This window comes from Pleurodeles waltl, chromosome 5, assembly GCF_031143425.1.
Source record: "Pleurodeles waltl isolate 20211129_DDA chromosome 5, aPleWal1.hap1.20221129, whole genome shotgun sequence".
Lineage (NCBI taxonomy): Eukaryota > Metazoa > Chordata > Amphibia > Caudata > Salamandridae > Pleurodeles > Pleurodeles waltl.
The window spans coordinates 956,382,204-956,402,153 of NC_090444.1; the positions used below are offsets into that span (position 1 = coordinate 956,382,204).

The 19,950-nt window shown below is 44.2% G+C and overlaps 1 protein-coding gene across 2 annotated transcripts in view; it reads left to right on the forward strand.

Annotated features, from left to right (window-relative positions):
* Positions 1-19,950, forward strand: part of MERTK (MER proto-oncogene, tyrosine kinase) — a 413,075-nt gene that overhangs the window by 305,923 nt on the left and 87,202 nt on the right. For both annotated transcript variants that reach the window (XM_069235075.1, XM_069235076.1), the window contains exon 14: positions 5,179-5,271. In XM_069235075.1, coding sequence (XP_069091176.1) covers positions 5,179-5,271 — 93 coding nt within the window. The remainder of the gene's footprint in view (positions 1-5,178; positions 5,272-19,950) is intronic.

A 19,950-nucleotide genomic window follows, 5' to 3' on the forward strand; every position in this document is an offset into this window, starting at 1 on the left:
ATACCTATGGTATTTCCACCTTATACCAGGCCCAGGTATCCCCGCTCAGTGAAGTGTAGGCAGTGTTTAGAAGACAGGCTCTCTAGAGGTAGCTGTGGAAGAGCAGCCAAGGCTTATCTAGGAGACATGCAATGTTTATTCAAAGGCACTACTGTCACGCAGTATTTACAACAAGAAAGAAAACACTTGGTTGTACAAAAATAAAAGTACTTTATTTTTGGAACACAGCATCAGAAATAATATATATATATATATATATATATATATATATATATATATATATACAAATATATATATATATATATTAATAAACAGTAAGAGGCATAAAAAGGTTAGAAAACAGTGTGAAATAACAAGAAGCAATAGTAGCCCTAGTGGGAGCCCAAATCATTGACTAAGAAAGTGGAATGTGAACAAGGGGCCCCCACCTAGGTAAGTAACTTGTGTAGAGGGGAGCTGGGAGTAACTAGGAAACCACACAGGTAAGTAATGCAGTACGCCCGGGCGACCAGGAATGCAGGTGTAAAACACTGGATTTCCCCAAAACCACCCCAAAGGATGAAAAGAAGAAAAAGAAGGCACCCAGAACAGCCTGCAAGGAACCAGCAATAGAGAACCAAAGATGGAGACCTGTGAGAGAAGGTACCAAGTCCAGAAGTGTCTGTGGAGTCCATGGGCGTAGGAGATACTACCCACCCAGCGGTACCTTTTGGAGTTGGTCGATGAAGAAGAAAGACAGGTCAGCACTGCAGCACAGAAGCTGGAGAAGAGTTCCTGATGCTTGCCAAAGATGTCCCACGCTGGAAGCTAGATTGCAGATGGGTGTCGGTGAAGGAGTTCCACCAACAAGCCTTGGCAAAGGCAAATTTGTGGTTGGAGGAAAAGAGGTGCTGCTAGGGACCAGCAATGTCCAGGAGGACTCTACTGAGGAGGGGGAGCCACAGGGGACCCTATGTGTCGTAGAAGGCCCACAGGAGCAGAGGGAGCAGCCACGGGTGTCTCACAGGACAGGTATACAGAAGTCACTGAAGCAGCCCACGCAGCACCACAGAAGTTGCTCCCACGTTGCTTGAGGACCACGCAGAGGCCCAGGAGTTGCAAGAGGGAGTGCCGGGGGCTGGAGCTACATGTTGCCTGAAGTTCCCCTTAGAGATGAAGCACAGAAGCCTTGGCAGCTGCAAAGGATGTTGTGCTCAGGGTGCTGTCTGCGTGGAGTGGAAAGGAAGATGACTTCAGAGCCCCCTCCTGATAGATGGTAATCTGGCTAGGTGACCAATCCACATTCCAGGTCTATTTATGGTCTCCCTCTTGGGTTGGTCCTCAGATTCAGATTGCAAGATTCCAGCAGGACTCCTCTGCAAACTCTACTTCAACTTCTGACCACTAGAACTGCGACTAGACCCTCCAGGAACCGAGAATCTGCATCCACGGCAAAGTCTCTGCTTGCAACATTGTTTCCATGGATCCTTCCAGGTTCTGCAACATTTCCCTGGCTGTGTATCCTCTGAGTATTCAGCCTGCACAGGAAGGAAGAAGGAACCTCCCTTGGAGTGAAGGAGTCACTCCCCTGCATCCGGAGGCACCAACTGCAATGATAACTGACTGCATGGATCTCCTCTCATCCTGAGTGCATGGATCCTGCATCACGGGTGGTGGTCTGCAGTGGTCCAATTGGTCCTCTCTACCAGTTGTCCAGCGTTGGTGAAGGTAAGCCCTTGACTTCCCAGGCAGGACAGTGCCCCTATGCACTGTGTCTCTTGCAGCTTCCAAGGCTTGTTGGCATCTCCTCCAAGGGATCTTTAGGCTCCATGTATTCCCAGCTCCCAGCACTCTTCCCTGCAACACACAGCTCCCTGTGTGTTTCTCCTGTGGTTTGGGACCCTTCTTCAGTTGAGCTGCGTGGGCTCCTCTGCGACCCCTGGGTCCTCATCCAGTGGGTCTCCTGTAGGGGCTACCTTTTCTTCTGTGTACTCTCTGGCTTGCTAGGGGTCTGCCTTGCTAGAGGTCCCCCCAGGTTGGTCCGAGGCAGCTCCATTTTTCATCCACCATGACTTCTGCCTTTGCCAAGGCTTGTTGGTGGCTTTTCCACGCCACAGACAGATTGCAATCTGCCATCCAGCCCGGGATATCGACTGCATCCTCCAGGAACTCTTCTCCGGCTCCAGGGTTGCATTTCTGAACTTCTTCGTCCTACTGTCGACCAACTCCTGCAACCACAGACGGTTAGGTAGTGGTTCCTGCCACCACCGGACACTCGTGCGACATCTGGACTTGGTCCCCTTCTTTTTCAGGTCTTCCCCTTCAGGAATCCACTGCTGTTATCTTGCAGTCTTGTCTGGGTATTGCATTATCTTCTTTTTAGTCATTTTGGGTGGTTTGTGGAAAATGCATTAACTTACTCCTTTCTTCCTGGTCGTTGGGGGGCACTGTGGTACTTACCTTTGGGGTTTCCTAGTTCCCACAGATCCCCTTAACACATTCCACTTACCTAGGTTGGGATCCTGCATTCCATTTTTTTAGAACATGTTTTGGGCTCCACTAGGGTCACTATTGTCTATTGCTCTTTGCACTGTTTTCTATTGCTAGTTATGCCTATTTCTGATTACTAGTGTACATATCTAGTGTGTTATTTGCCTCCTATTGGAGGGTTGCCTCTCTAGTACCTTTTGGTAATTGTGTCACTAAAAAAAGTACCTATATTTTTGTAACAATGATTGTTTTCTTTCATGTTTGTAAGTGCTGTGTGACTACAGAGGTATTGCATGAGCTTTGCATGTCTCCTAGTTAAGCCTTGGCTGCTCATCCAAAGCTACCTCTAGAGAGCCTGGCTTCTAGACGCTGCCTACATTACACTAATAGTGGATACATGGTATAAGGTGTAAGTACCTTAGGTACCCACAACACAATATACCAGCTTCCTACACCCCATACCTATTGATTAATACCTGGTCACTATCCTTTAGTATTCTTTAGGGAAAGTACCTGTAATTATACATGTGGGAGATGATTGGATTGAATTGATATTAATCAATACTAATCATTTCCCCACTTGGAAAAGGAATGTTCTTTTGGCCAAATTGACATCTGCCACATAGTATGTGCTTCCTGTAAATTAAAGCTCTGTCAATTGATATGCCTATTGTACTTATTTTGCATAGTGAAAAGCATGTTGTAGATGCTCATCACCACTGCCTGTCATGGGATTATTATAGATTTTGTTGTTACCCATTTTATTTGGAAGTCTTATATTTAGACTATGTTGCCCCAGCTTATGATCGTTTCATGACTGAAATGTGGGTGCTGAATTTCATGAATGGGTAAAAGACGTAAGATAAAATAAGGCCGGTTTTTGTGGTATGTGGTTCTGACACCAAAGGCAAGGTTCTTTAAATAAGGTGCAAGCAGATCTTTTTAAAAATATTTTATCGATTTTTCAAATGAACAAATAGTCTACAAAGGAGCATGTTAATTAGCGAGAAAACCACTTATATCAAAAATCTGAATCGAAGGAGGGGTGATGATGAAATGAATACCTGTATGGAAAGTGCCATAGATGAAGCAGGTGCACGTACAATGCATCAGTGTGTCTACATTTGGTAACAAAAATAGGGTTATACCATTGATCTTCAAATCCATAAACAAGCAAACTTATCCATCCCTATTAACATTGGCCAATCAAGTGTCTTTCCAATGCCAAGCATATCCTACCCCTGCTTTTTCAACGCCCAAGGCCTTCTTAAATCTGCTTTTCCATGATCTTACACCAATCCTTATCCAGTCTATGTTTATTTAGATAATTTACATTTTCACTACCTGACACATGAGCAATGTATCTTCTGGCTATCACCTGTCTTCATCATTTTAGAATTATTTTAGACCAACAACAATGCTCAAAAATAGAATTCCTTCCAATAATAGAATTTTGCAATCAAACACCGTGGAGGTCCATTTGCAACTTATATTAACATTTTCAAAAAGTGCTTGTTCCTCATTCTCCTTCTCTATTAGATTGTTATCATGTGGCTGTGTACTCAAGAAATCATGCGAAGCAATGGAAGCCTGCTGTGTGGAGAAAAAGCTTTCACTTACCTGTAGCAATTCTTCAGCATCAAAATCCACCATAGATTCAGATCGGACTCATTGCTTTCCCATTCCATCATGATCTACCTTTTGCCTATTTTTTCTACTACAATAAATGAATACAAAATTATTACCTAGGGAAAGATGAGAGGGTTGAAATTGCTGAAACCTCTGTGAAACTCAGAGATCTGTACCCTAATGACTCAGCAAGAACTGTAACTATAACATTAATGTTTGTGGAACCCTTACCTAGTGATGTGCCAGAGTTATGTTTGATTTGTGACCCAAGCTGGTTCCCAGCTGCTCCTTATGAGCTGTGTCCTTATGAGCAAAATACCAGCTGCAATCATTTGCTCACATCACTAGGACATGGGTCCTGCTGTTGAACTTGAGTCTTTCAAACTAAACTCCTGGTCAATGCCTGTAACTATACCCACCCAAGTTGATAGGTCTACACTTAAATGAATATTTCTGGCATTGGGTGTTGGTACTTGAGCACTTAAAACCCAGTGATGTTGGATATGTGAACTTTGTTAAGAATTTTTGTAATATAACACAGCAAATGTGTTACTCTATCCTGCGTCCCTGCTTGTGCAGGTGGAATTTCTGTGTGACCTGAGCCTGGCTCAGGTGGATCAGGCTGCTTGACTGAAACATAGGGTTCCCCTTATACTTGGCATAATAAAGAGTGAACTAAAATTATTTTCTCACATTGCCTTTTCCCAACTTGCTAGGTTCTAAGGACCTGTTTTAAATAAGGGTGGTAACATATTACCTTCTGGAATTAAGTAGATATGCAATTTCATTCATGAATATATTTTTCAACATAGGACTTTTTGCCCAAGGGCCCCCCACTGGCATGTCATAGTACAATAATGGTGATTCCTCTAGAGAAACATCCTCCAATTGATATCTCCGTTGTTCTGAGTTTTATTTTTTACCACTCTTCTCTAATTCAGACCCTGATACTTTATTCAGAATTTCAGATTTAAGAAAAGTGTTACAAAGAAAAGTTGCATTTTGCTTTTCAGGGCCTATACTGAGATAAAAGCAGATTGTGTCCTATTTAATGATGTGTGTTTTCTATCATGCTTGCAGTAGAGAGCCTTTCTCACAGAGAGATTGAAGAATTCCTGAGCGAGGCTGCGTGCATGAAGGACTTCCATCACCCAAATGTCATTAAGCTTCTAGGTACGTGGGAACTCTGACGGTGATGCCAATGCCTAAGATATTGCCATCGGTATACGCAATTCTGTTAAAATCTTAAATGACCAATTCATTTTGCTAATTTATGATAAACTGAACTGCACAAAAATGTCTTAGGAACAGGATTGGGATTTTACAATCAGAATTTTTCAAGTGGTAAGTTATGTCCAGAAACTGAATTTGTGAAAGTGGAAATTTTGCCAGTAAGGTAGCATTACCACATTCACATGTTCAGGGTTTGGAGTGGGTTTGTCGGTGGGTCACCATGGCCACCCACAAACCAGTTGATTTGTTTGAATATATCTCATAAATGTTTACCTTGAAAGGGCATAAGTAAATACCAGGTGGCAATGAGGTGGGAATACCCACTTGTGTAATATTACTGTAGAGAAAGGGATTTCTCCACTTGGAAAAATATTTTCCTTGTAGAGAACAAAAGTTGCATATGCAGATGTATGCTATCAGAATTTTAAAACTAGTGACTTTTCACTAAGAAAATACTGTGGCTGGCATAGATTTCCAACCCACCTATATTGATCCATTGTGGACCACCAAATTGATGAAAATCCATTCTAATCCTAGGAGTAATCCTATGGGAGCACATTTCCAACTTCAAAGTCAAGTAGGCTAACAGTTTTCAATCGGATGCATTAGAATTTACATAAATATGTCAACGGTAGAAAAACAGAACAACTATTTTAACTGTTCTTGCTGCATGCACAGTAGAGAATGGCACTTTTTTCGGCCCACTCCATGTTACGTAAAGATAAGAGCAAGAAGGTAAGAAACAGAGCCAAAATAATTTTGCTGTATCTCCATGAATTTCAGTGGGACACATACAGATTTCTTTATTTTTAAAATATGAGAGAAGAAACTAAGCTAAGGGTTACATCATCATACTCAGGTTTCATAATATTAATGCAGTATGAATGATGCAAAGTTGGCATGATTGATTCCTTTTCAACAAACGTTACTTAGATCAGAACAAAATCATTTTGCTTTATTCCCTGTAACTTGTGCCTCAAACACATTGCCAAAGAGAACTTGCAGGACTATTTGCCCCAAAATAAACTTTATGTAATCTGGTTCCATATGAATATTGGTTACATATGTATTGTTACTGAAAGGGGAATTGACAATGCTGATAACGAGGGTTGCCCCAGTTAATAATTGACAAGGAACAAAAACAAACATGTTTCTTTTATGTGTGGGTTCATCTCTTACGGTGTCTAGAGCTTGTTGTTTCTTGGACCCATAAACTATTCACAGACTAGACTGAGAAAATAAGTTTGTGCAAGTACCATCTTCCTCTTAGTGGTGATCCCAGACACAATGGAAAAGTAGCTTCTTGCAATAGATATGGGCAGCTGGTGGTGCACATAAAACTGTTTATAGCCATTTCAGCACAACCTCCGCCAGCTCTCTACCTTGTTAGGGGTGGGTCATTATGTACCCCCACCACACTGTTTTAATAACAATAACATTGCTTGAAAGTTTTTGGCTGGTCATCCGCCATGCTCCACCACATATTGATATGATCAATTATTGATATCTTTCCTTCATTTTTATTAATATTGTAAAATAAAGTTGAATGGTTGCAGCATTCTAAATCCATACAAGTATTGTTCCTTTCTTATGAATGTGAGTGTAATGAAATTATCCAGTAATGCTTTAACATTTCGGAAGGGGCGGCATGGTAGAGAAAGGCCTGTGGCGTGGTGGCTCATCATACCTCTCACAATGAATATAATACAGTGCTGAATCTTTCTTTAGCACAACTTTCCATATTACTTTCCCTATTTAGCACAACATTCCCTATATTAAATGTGCCAAATAATTATTAATGACCTCTATGTATTATATAACTTCCTTCTATTGAATTGTTGGGACAAAAAGTCATCCACATGGTAATGATGTGCACTCCTGCTTTGAGTACTCCACCTGTACTAACATTTGGATCCCTAATGCTGACTTTTGGTGTCATAGGCAAACACAGCTTATGCATGTGTGCCTTGACATAAGCCTGTCTCACAGACTGCAATCTTGTTGAACCTTGATGGGTGCCAAAGCCCTACCCTCTGGTGGAAGGTTACTGCCTTTACGAGGGGTTACGCAGCACAAGCACAGTGTTGGCAGCATACCATGTAGTGATCACTAGGAATGAACAGGTCCTTTATAACATATGTCACTGGAGTGAGGCCTACCGACTGACTTGTTTTAAAGTTATGCTGCTGTGTGCTTAACACACCATTGCCATACATTGGTTTGGTGGGTAGTGCTGCACAGCACATGAGTGTTGTGTCCTGGATGTATACCTGTTTAGAATGGTAAAATTCAGGGATAATACAGTACAGTGCAGTATGTGGATGCTGAGTGCATGGTCTGGATGTATGTGTGCGAATGAGTGGTACAGTGCTTGAAGGATGTAGTGCTGTACAGTACGTGATGGTTAAATGCATACGATGGATGGATGTGTGCCTATGAATGGTACAGTAAATGAAGGATTCAGAGCTGTGCAAGGCGTGCATCTTAAATGCTTGTGCTGAATGGATGCGTGCCTACGAATGGTACAGTACAACGCTGTGCAGTGTAAGTATGCTGTGTACATGCACTGGGTGTATGGATGCCTGTGAATGGTACAATACTTTGCATACTCTGGGTTCCATTTTGGGAGAGCCAGTCGTGCATGGTGGAATGAGATGGTAGAGGAATACCCTGAGAAAGATTTGTGTATTGCTGCATTCCTGAAAGCTAGATGGAACACACACTGGAGAGTGGAGAGCCAGGCTCCCCTCCATCTCCCTGTACACTTACAAAGGTGCCCTTTGATTTACTGAGAAGTCACAAAGAAGGGGCCTGGGGATATCTCAGGAAGGAGATGGGATTGATAAGAGAATCATAAAGAGAAGGGCTGAGGCCATGGGCTACCTTATTGATACACATATCACTGTGGCTAACATCCAGCTGTGAACCCTGGTCACTCCCATGGACTGTATTGTGGGGCAAACAGCTTTGGAGTTGTGACAGACTGCTTTAAAGAGGACAGAGGAATGTACACTTCACAAGAAGCAGACCGACAGCATAAACTTCAAAGATCCATACCCTAAATCACATTTTCCACCTGAAAATGGACTAAAAGAAAGGGAGTTTTAAATCTCAAAATGTGTTATGTGCCAACCAGCCAAGTAGGCTGGGTGAGGAGGGGAAGCTCTGCAAGACTTCTGCCTGTGACAAGAACTGGAGGACGAGGCCTGCTAGTCTGCCTGCTGTGTGAAGGTACACAACCCAGGGAATCAAAAAACACCTGCCCTGGATCCAGGCTGCTGGCCAAGACCAGTGTACCCTATGAAGAAGAGAAGAGCGTTGAGGAGAGCAAGGTCCAGTGGGGAGCCCTGTCGAGTGGACTCCCTTTGCAAGGTGTGACGAGACAATTGCTGCACCATTCGGGTCATTCCCCATGTGAAGGACAAAGTCAGCGATCCTCCTATGCCAGAGGAGGGCCACTGTGAATTCAGCCGTGTTTCATCACTGCACAGATCACTCAGGAACCCATGCATAATGGAAGCCAGTGAGCCTGCATGCCAGGAGGGGCTGCCATGAGATGACTGCCATGAGCTGTTGCCCATGTGAGGTGGTGGGCCTCTATCCCATATGCCGAGGCGGGCCGCCGCCAAGGATTTCTCTGTACTTATCAGGCTGGAGCCTGTGTAATGTGAGGATTCAATGACCCCATATACAAGAGGGGGTCACCAGGGCCAACAAGTCATTTCACCTAGTTAGAGTTTTTTCCAGAGGAGTGAGACTGCTGTGGGGGCATTCATACCTGCCCAGGATGACGGAAACACACCAGGATCTTTGTACCACTACCAGCACCCCTAATACCAACTGCGGTAGGAACCAAAGACATGCTGAAAGGAGGAGCCTCAGAGAACCTCCTGTTGTTGTGGAGGCACAACAATGTCAGACTCTGCGACGGCAGAGCTCAACCCCATTGGGCTCCGTGCAGCAAATCCACCTCAGTCAGGTGCTGTCACTCCAGGGCCCGTGGAAGCGGTGCGCTTATGAACACCAGTTGCTCCATGGTGGGTGTAAGGCTGATTTCAAGCCATTTGGCCCCATCAGAACTGGAATACTGTTGATTTTAAAATAGAGTCATAGTTGACTCTTGAGATTTGGACTGCTAGTGACGCTTACCCCGGATGTTTCCTATATTGAATGGGAAATGCTCACTACTGCTAGAAGCAAGCAGGGAGTGGGACCCAGGAAACCACCTGATGAAACACTAGAGCCCTTATTTCAAGGTCACTCCGTAGTTGTTTCTGAATGTTGTATTTTCTTTGTATTGTTAGCGGTGGAAATAAAGTACTTCTCTTTCTTCATAAAAGTGAGTATTTGAGTGGACAACGATTTATTGCTGCTGGTGCATACATTTTGGGTTGAAAGCCCATGTTCACTTGCCTTTGTCCACCTGCCCCCGAGGAAGGATTGGACTGCTCAACCATGTTACTACTGAGAATCAAGTACAGAAGGGCTACTTGGACATGTTGCTCAGGATCCAAAGTAGATTGGGCCCCAGGATATCAGGAGTACTAGGCCTCAGCCTTCACGGGTGGGCCCAGTAACCCATGAAACTCTGAAAGTGGTTCTGACATAAATCGAACAAATAAGAACTTGAGGCATTATATGGAACATCAGATGTTTTCTAAAAACTAAACAATACATTTTCGAGTTTTTCTTGGCCATTCTGATAAAGAATGTTAAGTATCGGGAAGTGACAATGCTTATAATTCAGTGCACCCAGAACAAGTGCTAATCATGAGCTAGAATTTTTAGAGAACAATGAAGTCATTGTGCTCTGAAGGCGAGTGCTGTATGTGCTGAATACATTGCTTTATTTTTCAGAGATCCTTCTGACTTCTAGGTGTTTGCTGCTTGTATTGTGAATGCTGGTAGCCTTTGCGTTTTTGGTGCTTCTATGTTTGTTCTGTATGGAAAACGTTCAGAGGGCTTTCATTTTCCCTGCTAGCAAGCATAACACAATCACAACCAAACTAGATGCATTTAATGTGAGCGGTTTTCAAAATGCATTTTTATGATCATTTGTGAGAAGAACAAATCATTTATTTAGGTATGAGTCATATCAGAGCCTCCAGACATTCTTAAAACTTTAAAATATTCCCTAACATCCACGGGGACCTACTGTAAACAAGGAAATTCCTAGTACTGGTGAAAAGGGAATCATCTGTCAAAGAGCTTATTTGGCCACTTTTCATTGCCAAGAACAAGACAATCCCAGTGATGAATCTGGTAGTGACACTCTTCCTGTACTCTGATCTAATTAGTCAGTTGAGACTCTGTGCAGTGGTGCTGAAACAACTTCCAGAGTAGAGATGTTGCCATCAATGGTACATCACCAAACTCACAGAGATTGTGAAAAATATAAGCGTCACTCAAATAACAAGTGTTGCAAACGAGCCACACCCACTTAGTAAGAGAATGGGTGGTGTGTATTTTGAAACCCACTATTAGAACTTATATCACTAAAACATGGTGTGGTACTGCACTGTCATTTACAGGCAGCACATCATACGGTTTTACTGATAAAAAGATATAGGGCATAGACTATAACATGTGGAAATCAGGTTTCAGAGAATATTTGTCATTTGCGCATCCTCAAATAAAGTGTCTTGATTTGTTTTGATACCCTTACAAACAAAAAAGTGCTTATTGTTTTACTAACTGCTGGTATATTTTAAAATATTGTTAAAGTTAATTTATTGGTATTTACATTTTCTTGTGTTTTATAAAAAGATGACATCCTACCTTCCCTTACGATAGTCAAAAAGTTCACTTCATAAATTCCTCTCACTTTTCAGTCAGAGAAAAAAATAAGCACCTATTTTAACGCTAAAAGAATAGGCAGCAAATTGCTGGAAGACTGACTCACGTGTGATCTCTGTCTTTGAATGCATCGTAAGTGTGACATGATAAAAACAAAATGTATAGAAATGTTTAATGCTTAGTCTCCTTTGGAACTCCAGGATGGTGATTTTGGGGTTGCTGTAGCACTCCTACTTCCAGTCCTATGTCCACAGTTCCCAGCATGGATCTTCAGACCCTCATCTGGTAATTGGGGCACCACTCTCTGCTTGTGAAAGGAGTTTCTAACAAACACACTAGTGCTATGTATGAAAGTGCCACTATTTGCCTGGTATTTGATGCAATTTCGACCAGAAGTGGACTGGGTTCCTGCTAACCTGATCCCCAGTGCCAGTTCTCTTTCCCTAAAACTGTAAAATTGTTCCCCAATTGGTAATAGCTAGTACCTAAGGCAGGTGTACCAAAAAGGGTCCCCAAGGGCTGCAGCATGTATTGTGCCACCCTCAGGGACCCCTCTCCTAGCACCTGCAGACTGTTATTGCAGGCTGTGTGTCTTGGTGTAGCTATAGGTGAAAACATGCCATGGCACACATCCTGTGTGCAATGTTCCCTACACACTGCATGCAATATATGTAAGTCACCACTATAGCAAGCCTTTTTGTCCTAAGGCAGGGTGCATTATGTTATATGTGAGGACATATCTGCAAGAGCAGATATACCCCTATGTCTTTGTTGATTGATTCGAGTGAGTGAGCAGTGAAGCCATTTTAAGCACATGTGCTGGACACTGGTTAATACAAGTTCTCCAGCTACATGATGGCTTCACTGAAAATAGGTATGTTTGGTATTAAAAATCTGACATTAATAAACCCCCACTGATGCCAGTGATGGATGTATTAATACATGCACTTAGAGGGCACCTTATAGGTGCCCCCTGGAAACCTACCAACTACCAGTATGGAAACTGACTAGTTTTAGCCAGCCTGCCACCATCAGACAAGATTCTGCCCACCTAGGGTGACAGGCTTTGCTCTCATATGGTCAGAAACAAAGCCTGCTCTGGATGAGGTGTTTACACACCCCACCCAACAGGATGACCTGTGAATCTGCATTCCAAGACAGGGCGCTTAAAAGAAGCCTACCACCCTTGGTATTCAGATCTGGCTTCACTGCATGGAGAGTAGCTGACTCCCCTACCCTGGGTTCTATTTGATACCTAGACAGGCGGGCAATTTAGAATTCAGAAAGGTGTGCCCACCCCTCAGGTCAGCCCAACCCCTAAGGTGTGCTGCCTGATGTGGACACAATATTTAGAAATCTGCCGTCTTTGTGCTGTAGATTTAGAAACTCTGGGGCAGGGTTATGCCCACTTCCCACAGGAAGTGGCCATATAGGAGGTGTAGAGACCCCAGGGGCAAGTAGCTCATTGGCTACTACCCTATACTCCTCCAAATGCCCCTAAATTCAGTATTTAGGGGAGCCTTTGACACCAGAAGAGCAGTTCCTGCTGACCTGAAGAAGAAAGACACTCCAGAGATGCTAACGGGAAGAACTGAAGATCCATGACAGATTCAGCACCAACCTTTCCAGCCTGCCTGCTAATTTTGACAATACAAAAAAGAAGCCTTATCCTCCGGCTGCTGAAACTTCCGAAAGCCCAGTAAGACTGACTGCCTTCACCCCAGCATGAGGAACTTCAGCGAAGCAGCAGAGTTGTTTCGCTGTGCCTTGCAGGCACCAAAGAAACCCTGAGGAGGATCCGGACTGCCAAAACCCGATGCTGGACAGCACCACTGGCCAAGTTGAAGTGGGACAACTGTGTCAATGTGGTCCCCAGCCTCTCCAGAAACAAAAGCCATCATGGGCCTCCCCACTGCAACCTTCTTCTAGATGCCTGCAGTCTCTTTGTGAAGGCCCCTGCAACCGCCTCTGGTGATGGCAACCAGACGGTCCACTGCACCTCCACATCCGGATGCCCTGGACCGAGGAAAATAGGACCACTGATGTTTTGACATCTCCCAGGCACGTAAGACCTGAACCCACTTGTTGGTTCAGCCGGTCTGGTCCCCCAGTCCACGCCTGGATCCTGTTTCTGTGGGGCCCCTCCACCGCAACCACTGATGGAAACCCTGATGGTCCAAGAACCCTCTGCAGGGTCGCCCTGGACAGAGGAGAGGAGGACCACTGGTGTCCCTCCATCTCCGAGCATCCCAAGAACTGAGCCCTAACTGGATCTCCAGTCCTAATCTGCAGCTTCTTTTCCCAACTGGACCAATCCCGATTGACTAACATTGGGCACCTGATGCCATACTACACCTCTTTACCACTGCCCCAGTACCGCCTGGCGTAACTTGTTGTTGTGATCCCCACCCTTTGCTCAGTACTTACCTTAAGTCCAGGAGATTGATCTCATAATTCATTGCACTGTACCTTTTGCCTATTTGTTTTTCCTCCATAGGATAATATTGCTGCTTCCAAATATTGCACTGTTGACTTTTCAAAACTGTAATGATTTATCTTACAAAATGTACTTACCTGATTGTATTGATTCTGGTGCCAACACATATATAAAGATACTTGTTATTTTTGTAAATCAGTGTGGATCTCCTTATTGAGGTGTGTGTCTCATTTATTGACTGTGTGGGTATTTGCAGATGTCTAACACTCCGCTCTGATACGGAGCTGCTCCACCACACTACCCCCTAGAAAAGAACTCCTTGGGATTGCTAAAGCAAGCTCCTGTCCACGAGTGAGGGAACCCCTGGACTCTTTGAATGATATTTGTCATTTTGATATATCATATAACCTACATGGTAGTGATGACGCAGAAACGAAGGTTTTACATTTATTAGTGCATAAACGTAGTGCCGCGATAATCAAGTGTGACTTTAACCGAACTAATAAAGATTGTACGGGGACAAATGTGCCCTCAGAGTAGTTCGCCAACATTTATAAGCGTGCTTTATATAACGTGATGTATTAGAATTGTACTAATCTGACATAACCGTAAACGTGTGCTATGATTTGCTTGTTTGAAATGTTTTAACTTAGCATAACTTTAGTGGAGGCTTCGGCCTAGTTGCCTTGTCTCACGGTTTAAATGCTCGTGTTTTTCTAATGTGCTAATAAAACGTGTATTCTTGCTTGAAGCTGTACTTTTCCAGTGAGATCGGTTCACATGCTTATGAAAGTGAGTTAATTGGTAAAATATGTTGCAACTTACGTTCCCGACTCCAAGGATAATGTATGCCTAGGTAGAAGCTTGTGAATTGCTGTTTTTGATTGGACAATTTGAAGCCAACCTATGAACCCTCCAATGGAAGACCCTACTGGATTTGAACTGTTGATTATTTAAACCTGGTGCACAAGAAGAAAGTAGCCATTAGCCATTACCCGCCATTTGCAGGACATCGCAGCCATTATGGCCCATCTTGCCGACCTCGTCATTTTGCCATCTTCTACGATGCCAATTGATGTTCAACGCCATTTTGAATGAGACTTTGATGCTTTCTCTAATCGAGAGAAAGAGACTTTAAGTAATTCTCGCCCTAGAGACTTTAACTTCGATTTGCCCCTTTGCATAAAGTAGTAGTTTTGTCCTTTTATCTTGCCGCAGTGAGGCAATTGCCCCGTCCATCCTGCCCCTTTGCCCCGTCCCATGCTGATTGAAACCGGTACCTGTGAGACGAAGACTTCCTTGAATGCTGATTGAATTTGGTAAATATGAAAGGAAAATGTACAATTGCATTGTGTTTCTTTTTAGGTAACCAACTGCTAATTTTTGATAAGAGCCCTACTTAGGAGTTTTCCAAATCAATGTTGCTAAATTGTTTTTGCATGAAGTCCCACATGCAGATGCTAATTTGAGGTTAGATGAGGATTCATTTGTTGCACGATGCAATTTGAGACTTTGTTATGCTGACTGATGTATGCAATTAGCCCATTACAGATTATAGTTTTAGTGGTTTGCGTTGCTATCATCGAATGTATTGTTATTCAAATGCTGCATAGATTGCATCTTTTTCGTCGTTATGGACAGCTATTAATGTTCATTTACATATATCATTTGGTGTTGAGACACATTTATATCGTGCTAGCTTTGTTAATATAGGGAAATAAATTCATTAACTTTGAATAAACTGGTGTGGTTATTCATGGCCGAAAGGTCATGGTTCGCCGAAATGTTTTCTGGATTAATTGTGAAGTGTTATGTTGATCAGGGCATTGCTTATGTTCGTTATTGATTATTGATTAGATTAAATTGACTAATCTCGGGTGAAGAGAGCCCCACTTGGTCAAAAGATTCATCGACCCAAGAGCGTCCAAATACAGGTAATTTATTAGGACGGAACGCTCTATCAGTAGATGGTAGCAGAGGACGGTTTAGCCTTTGGGACCCCACTCGAGAGGACGGTTTAGCCTTTGGGACCCCACTCGAGAGGACGGTTTAGCCTTTGGGACCCCCACTCGAGAGGACGGTTTAGCCTTTGGGACCCCACTCGAGAGGACGGTTTCGCCCTTTGGGACCCCACTCGAGAGGTATATGGTGTTGAATTGACGGTTTCGCTCTTTGAGACCCCACTCGAGAGGTATATGGTGTTGAATTAGATTTTTCTTGGGTAAAACAGATTGAGAGAATGATGATGCCCTAAGTCCCCCGCGACTTTCCCGGGATCTCGGAGCTTGCGAATGGAGAGAATGGAGGTGTGAAATCGGCGTTGGCGGTACTAGTGACGGTATGAGTGAAGTCAGGGTTTTGCGCTTGCACAGTTTATTGCCGCAGATTGTTTGAAAAGGTTGCGAGGATTTTAGAGAATAGCGGAGGTGCGACTCCGAGTGTGAGAGTAGGGAAGTCGTCGAACTTCATGTGCATGTGGCGCTTTGTGCAGAAAAAGGTCCACGTGGTTGTTGTTGTTGAGACGGGCCCTGCGAGGTCAAGAGACTCCGGAGTATGTTGAAAAGTGTATGAGACACTTGTTTTATGTTGTGGTCTGGTCGGTTTAATAGGTTGACCGGGCGTGGTCAACGAGTCGGTACGTGTGTTAAGGGAGTGAAAGAAAACTTCGACTTCGGGCTTTGACAAATTCTAAGTGCACTAGAATAGATCATTGACAAGTTGAGAGCAGAGTCTGCAGGTCAGGATTTGCTTGCGAAAGTGGGGACCGAGAAAGATGTAATAACTGCCGAGGCTAGTGAAAAATCCCTAAGGTCCTGAAGCGATTGTGTTACCCTTCCTGTAGTAAACCGACAGATCTGTTTTATTATTATTTGGTTGCTCGCGATACATGCCAGAAGTTGTTACGAGAGGAGCTGAGTGAAGGAGGACAAGCCGCGAGGCTTTGTCAGCCGCAGTGTGTGTCAGTGTGACGTCACTAGGAGCCGCGCTGGGATAGGTTGGTTGCAAAGAAGGGTCGCGCACGGATTGGACGCAGTCCGTGGGGCTCGATTGGAAGGGGAAAGGCAAGCGAAGAGTATTCCGGGAATTAAAGTCACTTATTGATTACAAACTTTGTGAAATAAAAGACGAGAAAATGAAATTTTTGAAAGCATTAAAGAGTGCGATGAAGGGGGAGTCTTACATTAAAGCGAGCGTAGGAGAGGAGACGCCACCCGAAGGTACACCAGCTTACATTGTAATGGAGGAAAGGGGGGTAGCTCCGTGCCTTTGGCTAAAGCAATGGCACAAGCTGACAGAGAGACATGGGAGCGTAGCATTCCCGATCCATGGGACATTCAATATAAGGATCCTAGAGAATTTGAGATTCGCGATGTACGACATGAAGGTACCTCCAAGACCAGCACAGTTTGAGGCTCTAGCGATTTGGGAACTAATGGCTAGACAGCAACAGCAAAAGAAGTTCGAGAACAGGATAAGAAAGGTAGAAAAGACACTAGCGGACGCTAGGTGGGATAATGCACAGAAGGTGTGGAGGTCAGATATATTGCAGGGGATAAAATTGTTTCCCGCAATTGCTAAGGAAGAGGAGGCGACAGGCAAGAAAGCTACCTGTAAGACAAACAGGAGGTGTTCCAAAGATAGAGAAGACGAGTTAGAGGATGAGGAGCTCATCATGCAATTGCTGAACGACCGTCCACCACCTTATGTAGAGAATGAACGAGGTCCAAGTACCAGTTCTGCCCCTCCGGCACCGGTACAGAATAATGAAACTCCGAATTCAGAAACGCCATCGGGATCTAAGGACCCGAGTTTACTGTTCACCCCGCAGATACCGCAGGTTAGGAGAATATATCCAGATGTGCCTATATTGAAAACAGCAGAAAATTATCAGCCGCAGGTCCCAAGGTACTACAGCAGTGACAACAGTACGGGAATGATTCTAGATCCAACCGTAATGGGAGTACAGAATGGTCGCAACCCAACATTGGCACAAGCTGAATCAACCCAGTTTTTGATGCCTCAAAAGCAGATGCAGGGGGGAACCGCACATGCTCAGATGACAGGGAGTCACACGGGCCTGCCGGCAATGATGACCCATAGTGTGGGAATGAACATGCCTCAGAACATGGGGAATGGACAGAACCCAGATGCGATATCCCTACCCATTACTGTAGGTCCACCGGTACCTTTGTACATTCAGCCTAACTCAGGTATGAGCGGTCAAGGATCAATGGTGCAGAGTGGGACGGAAAGGAGGTGCATAGAAAACACTCCAGAGACAACTCCGATAGCGGCTCAGCCAACTGGATCTGGGTCCTTGATGGAGTTTAGTCCCATATGTGCTCAGTCAACAGTGGTGAGGTCGAGTCCCCCACTGATGATACCGCTATCATCGAACACTGAAAAGTTGCCGCAACCATCAATGGCAGTCGATGTGAATGCTACACTGATGGGTTGAATGCGCAACAGCTGACACAGTGGTTCAACAGTCTGAATTCCACACAAAGCTCAGCCAATGGGAAGGGAGAAGACTATCTGAATAAGGTCAGGTTGAACATGGAAGCAGAAGAATTGGTGGAAGGGACTATGGGTTTGAATAGGTTAGAGTCCTACTCGGAAGAAGAGCTGAGGTATCTATGTCCTAGGATTACGAGAGAAGTGAACAAGGTACATAGAAGGTTGCAAGAAATAGCTGACAAAAACGGGGTTGAGATAGACAAGACAAAACACTTGAGCAGGAGCTATAGATTGGATTTCGGGACCACAGACTTTGAACACATGAGGTCAGCAGGCATGAAAACGCACCTTAGAGAATTGCTGCAGAGTGCACAAGTGTGGAGGTGCTTAGACAAATGGGAAAGCAGATGGGCAAAGAAAAAGGAAAAGAGGAAAGACAGTGTCCCAGAGCACAACGAGAAAAGATCACAGAGTAGTGATGCAATAACCATGTTACCAATGAGGGAGACAGCAGGGGGAAAATTAATACATGTACCGTGGCACAGAAGCGACATTCAGTCTTTTACGGATGATTTTCCCAAACTGAGAGAGAAACCGATTGAATGGTATCAACAGACTGATAGGTTTGTGAAGCTTGCAAAATGTCTTTGGGAAGACCTGAACACCCTCTTTGAGATCGTGGTTCCGGCAGATTTGTGGGAGGACTGCAAAAGGGCTGTAGGTTGGCCGACAAGTGAACCAGAGAGAGACAGGGATACGGGTGCACCATCACCTATGGTAATGAGCTTGTACTATAAGGTGATTGAGCATTTGAAGACGAAGGTTGCCGCGAAAAATGTGGATTGGCAGAAGATTGATCAAACTGCCCAAGAGGCTAAAGAGTCGATTCATGGTTACTATGAGAGGTTGTTGAAGGCGTTCAAGAACTACAGTGGCACGGAAACAATAGAGGCGAAGGACATGCTTCATTTTGTGTTTAGATTTGTGGAAGGGCTGAGACCAGAGATAAGTCAGATGATAAAGACGCATTTGATTTGTTGGCAGTCGAAACCTATTGATGAGGTGTTGAATTATGCGAAATACTGTAGCGACGAAATTGAAGTGAAACAGAAAAGGTTGAAAGAGAAAGTGATGGTGATGCAACTTAAAGCAGCTCAGACAGGTCTGCAAGGGTTGCAAGGGTTCCAACAGCAGATACCGCACCCGCAGCCGCAGGGAAATATGGTGTTTCAGCCACAGGCGAGAGGCAGAGGCAGAGGAGGCTTTGGGAGTAATGGTCCGGATTTGAACACTGTTGCGATTCCGAATGGTGTGCAGGCAATGAAAAGGGTGATGCCGTGTCACGTGTGTGGAATCGTCGGGCATTGGAAACGCGAGTGCCCGATGGTGGTGCAGGAAGGTGCAGGTGTTGGTCAGCAAAACAATGATGTCAATGCATTCCAGACAATGAGGGGACCGAAAATGAGAGGTCCAAACCTAAATTTTCAGACCATAAATCAGCTGCAGGGATTACAGCCCATGCAGCCGCAGCAGATGCAGATGCCCCGTATGCAGATGACGCAAATGCAGCCAATACAACAGCAGTTTCCCATGGTACCTAATCAGCAAATGCAAATACCCTTGGCACCAGTGAGTCAGCAGCAAGTGATGGTTGTAGGAGGCTGGACTGGCTTGTAGTGAGTACCAAGGGGTACTTGCACCTTGCACCAGGCCCAGTTATCCCTTATTAGTGTATAGGGTGTCTAGCAGCTTAGGCTGATAGATAATGGTAGCTTAGCAAAGCAGCTCAGGCTGAACTAGGAGACGTGTGAAGCTACTACAGTACCACTTAGTGTCATATGCACAATATCATAAGAAAACACAATACACAGTTATACTAAAAATAAAGGTACTTTATTTTTATGACAATATGCCAAAGTATCTTAGAG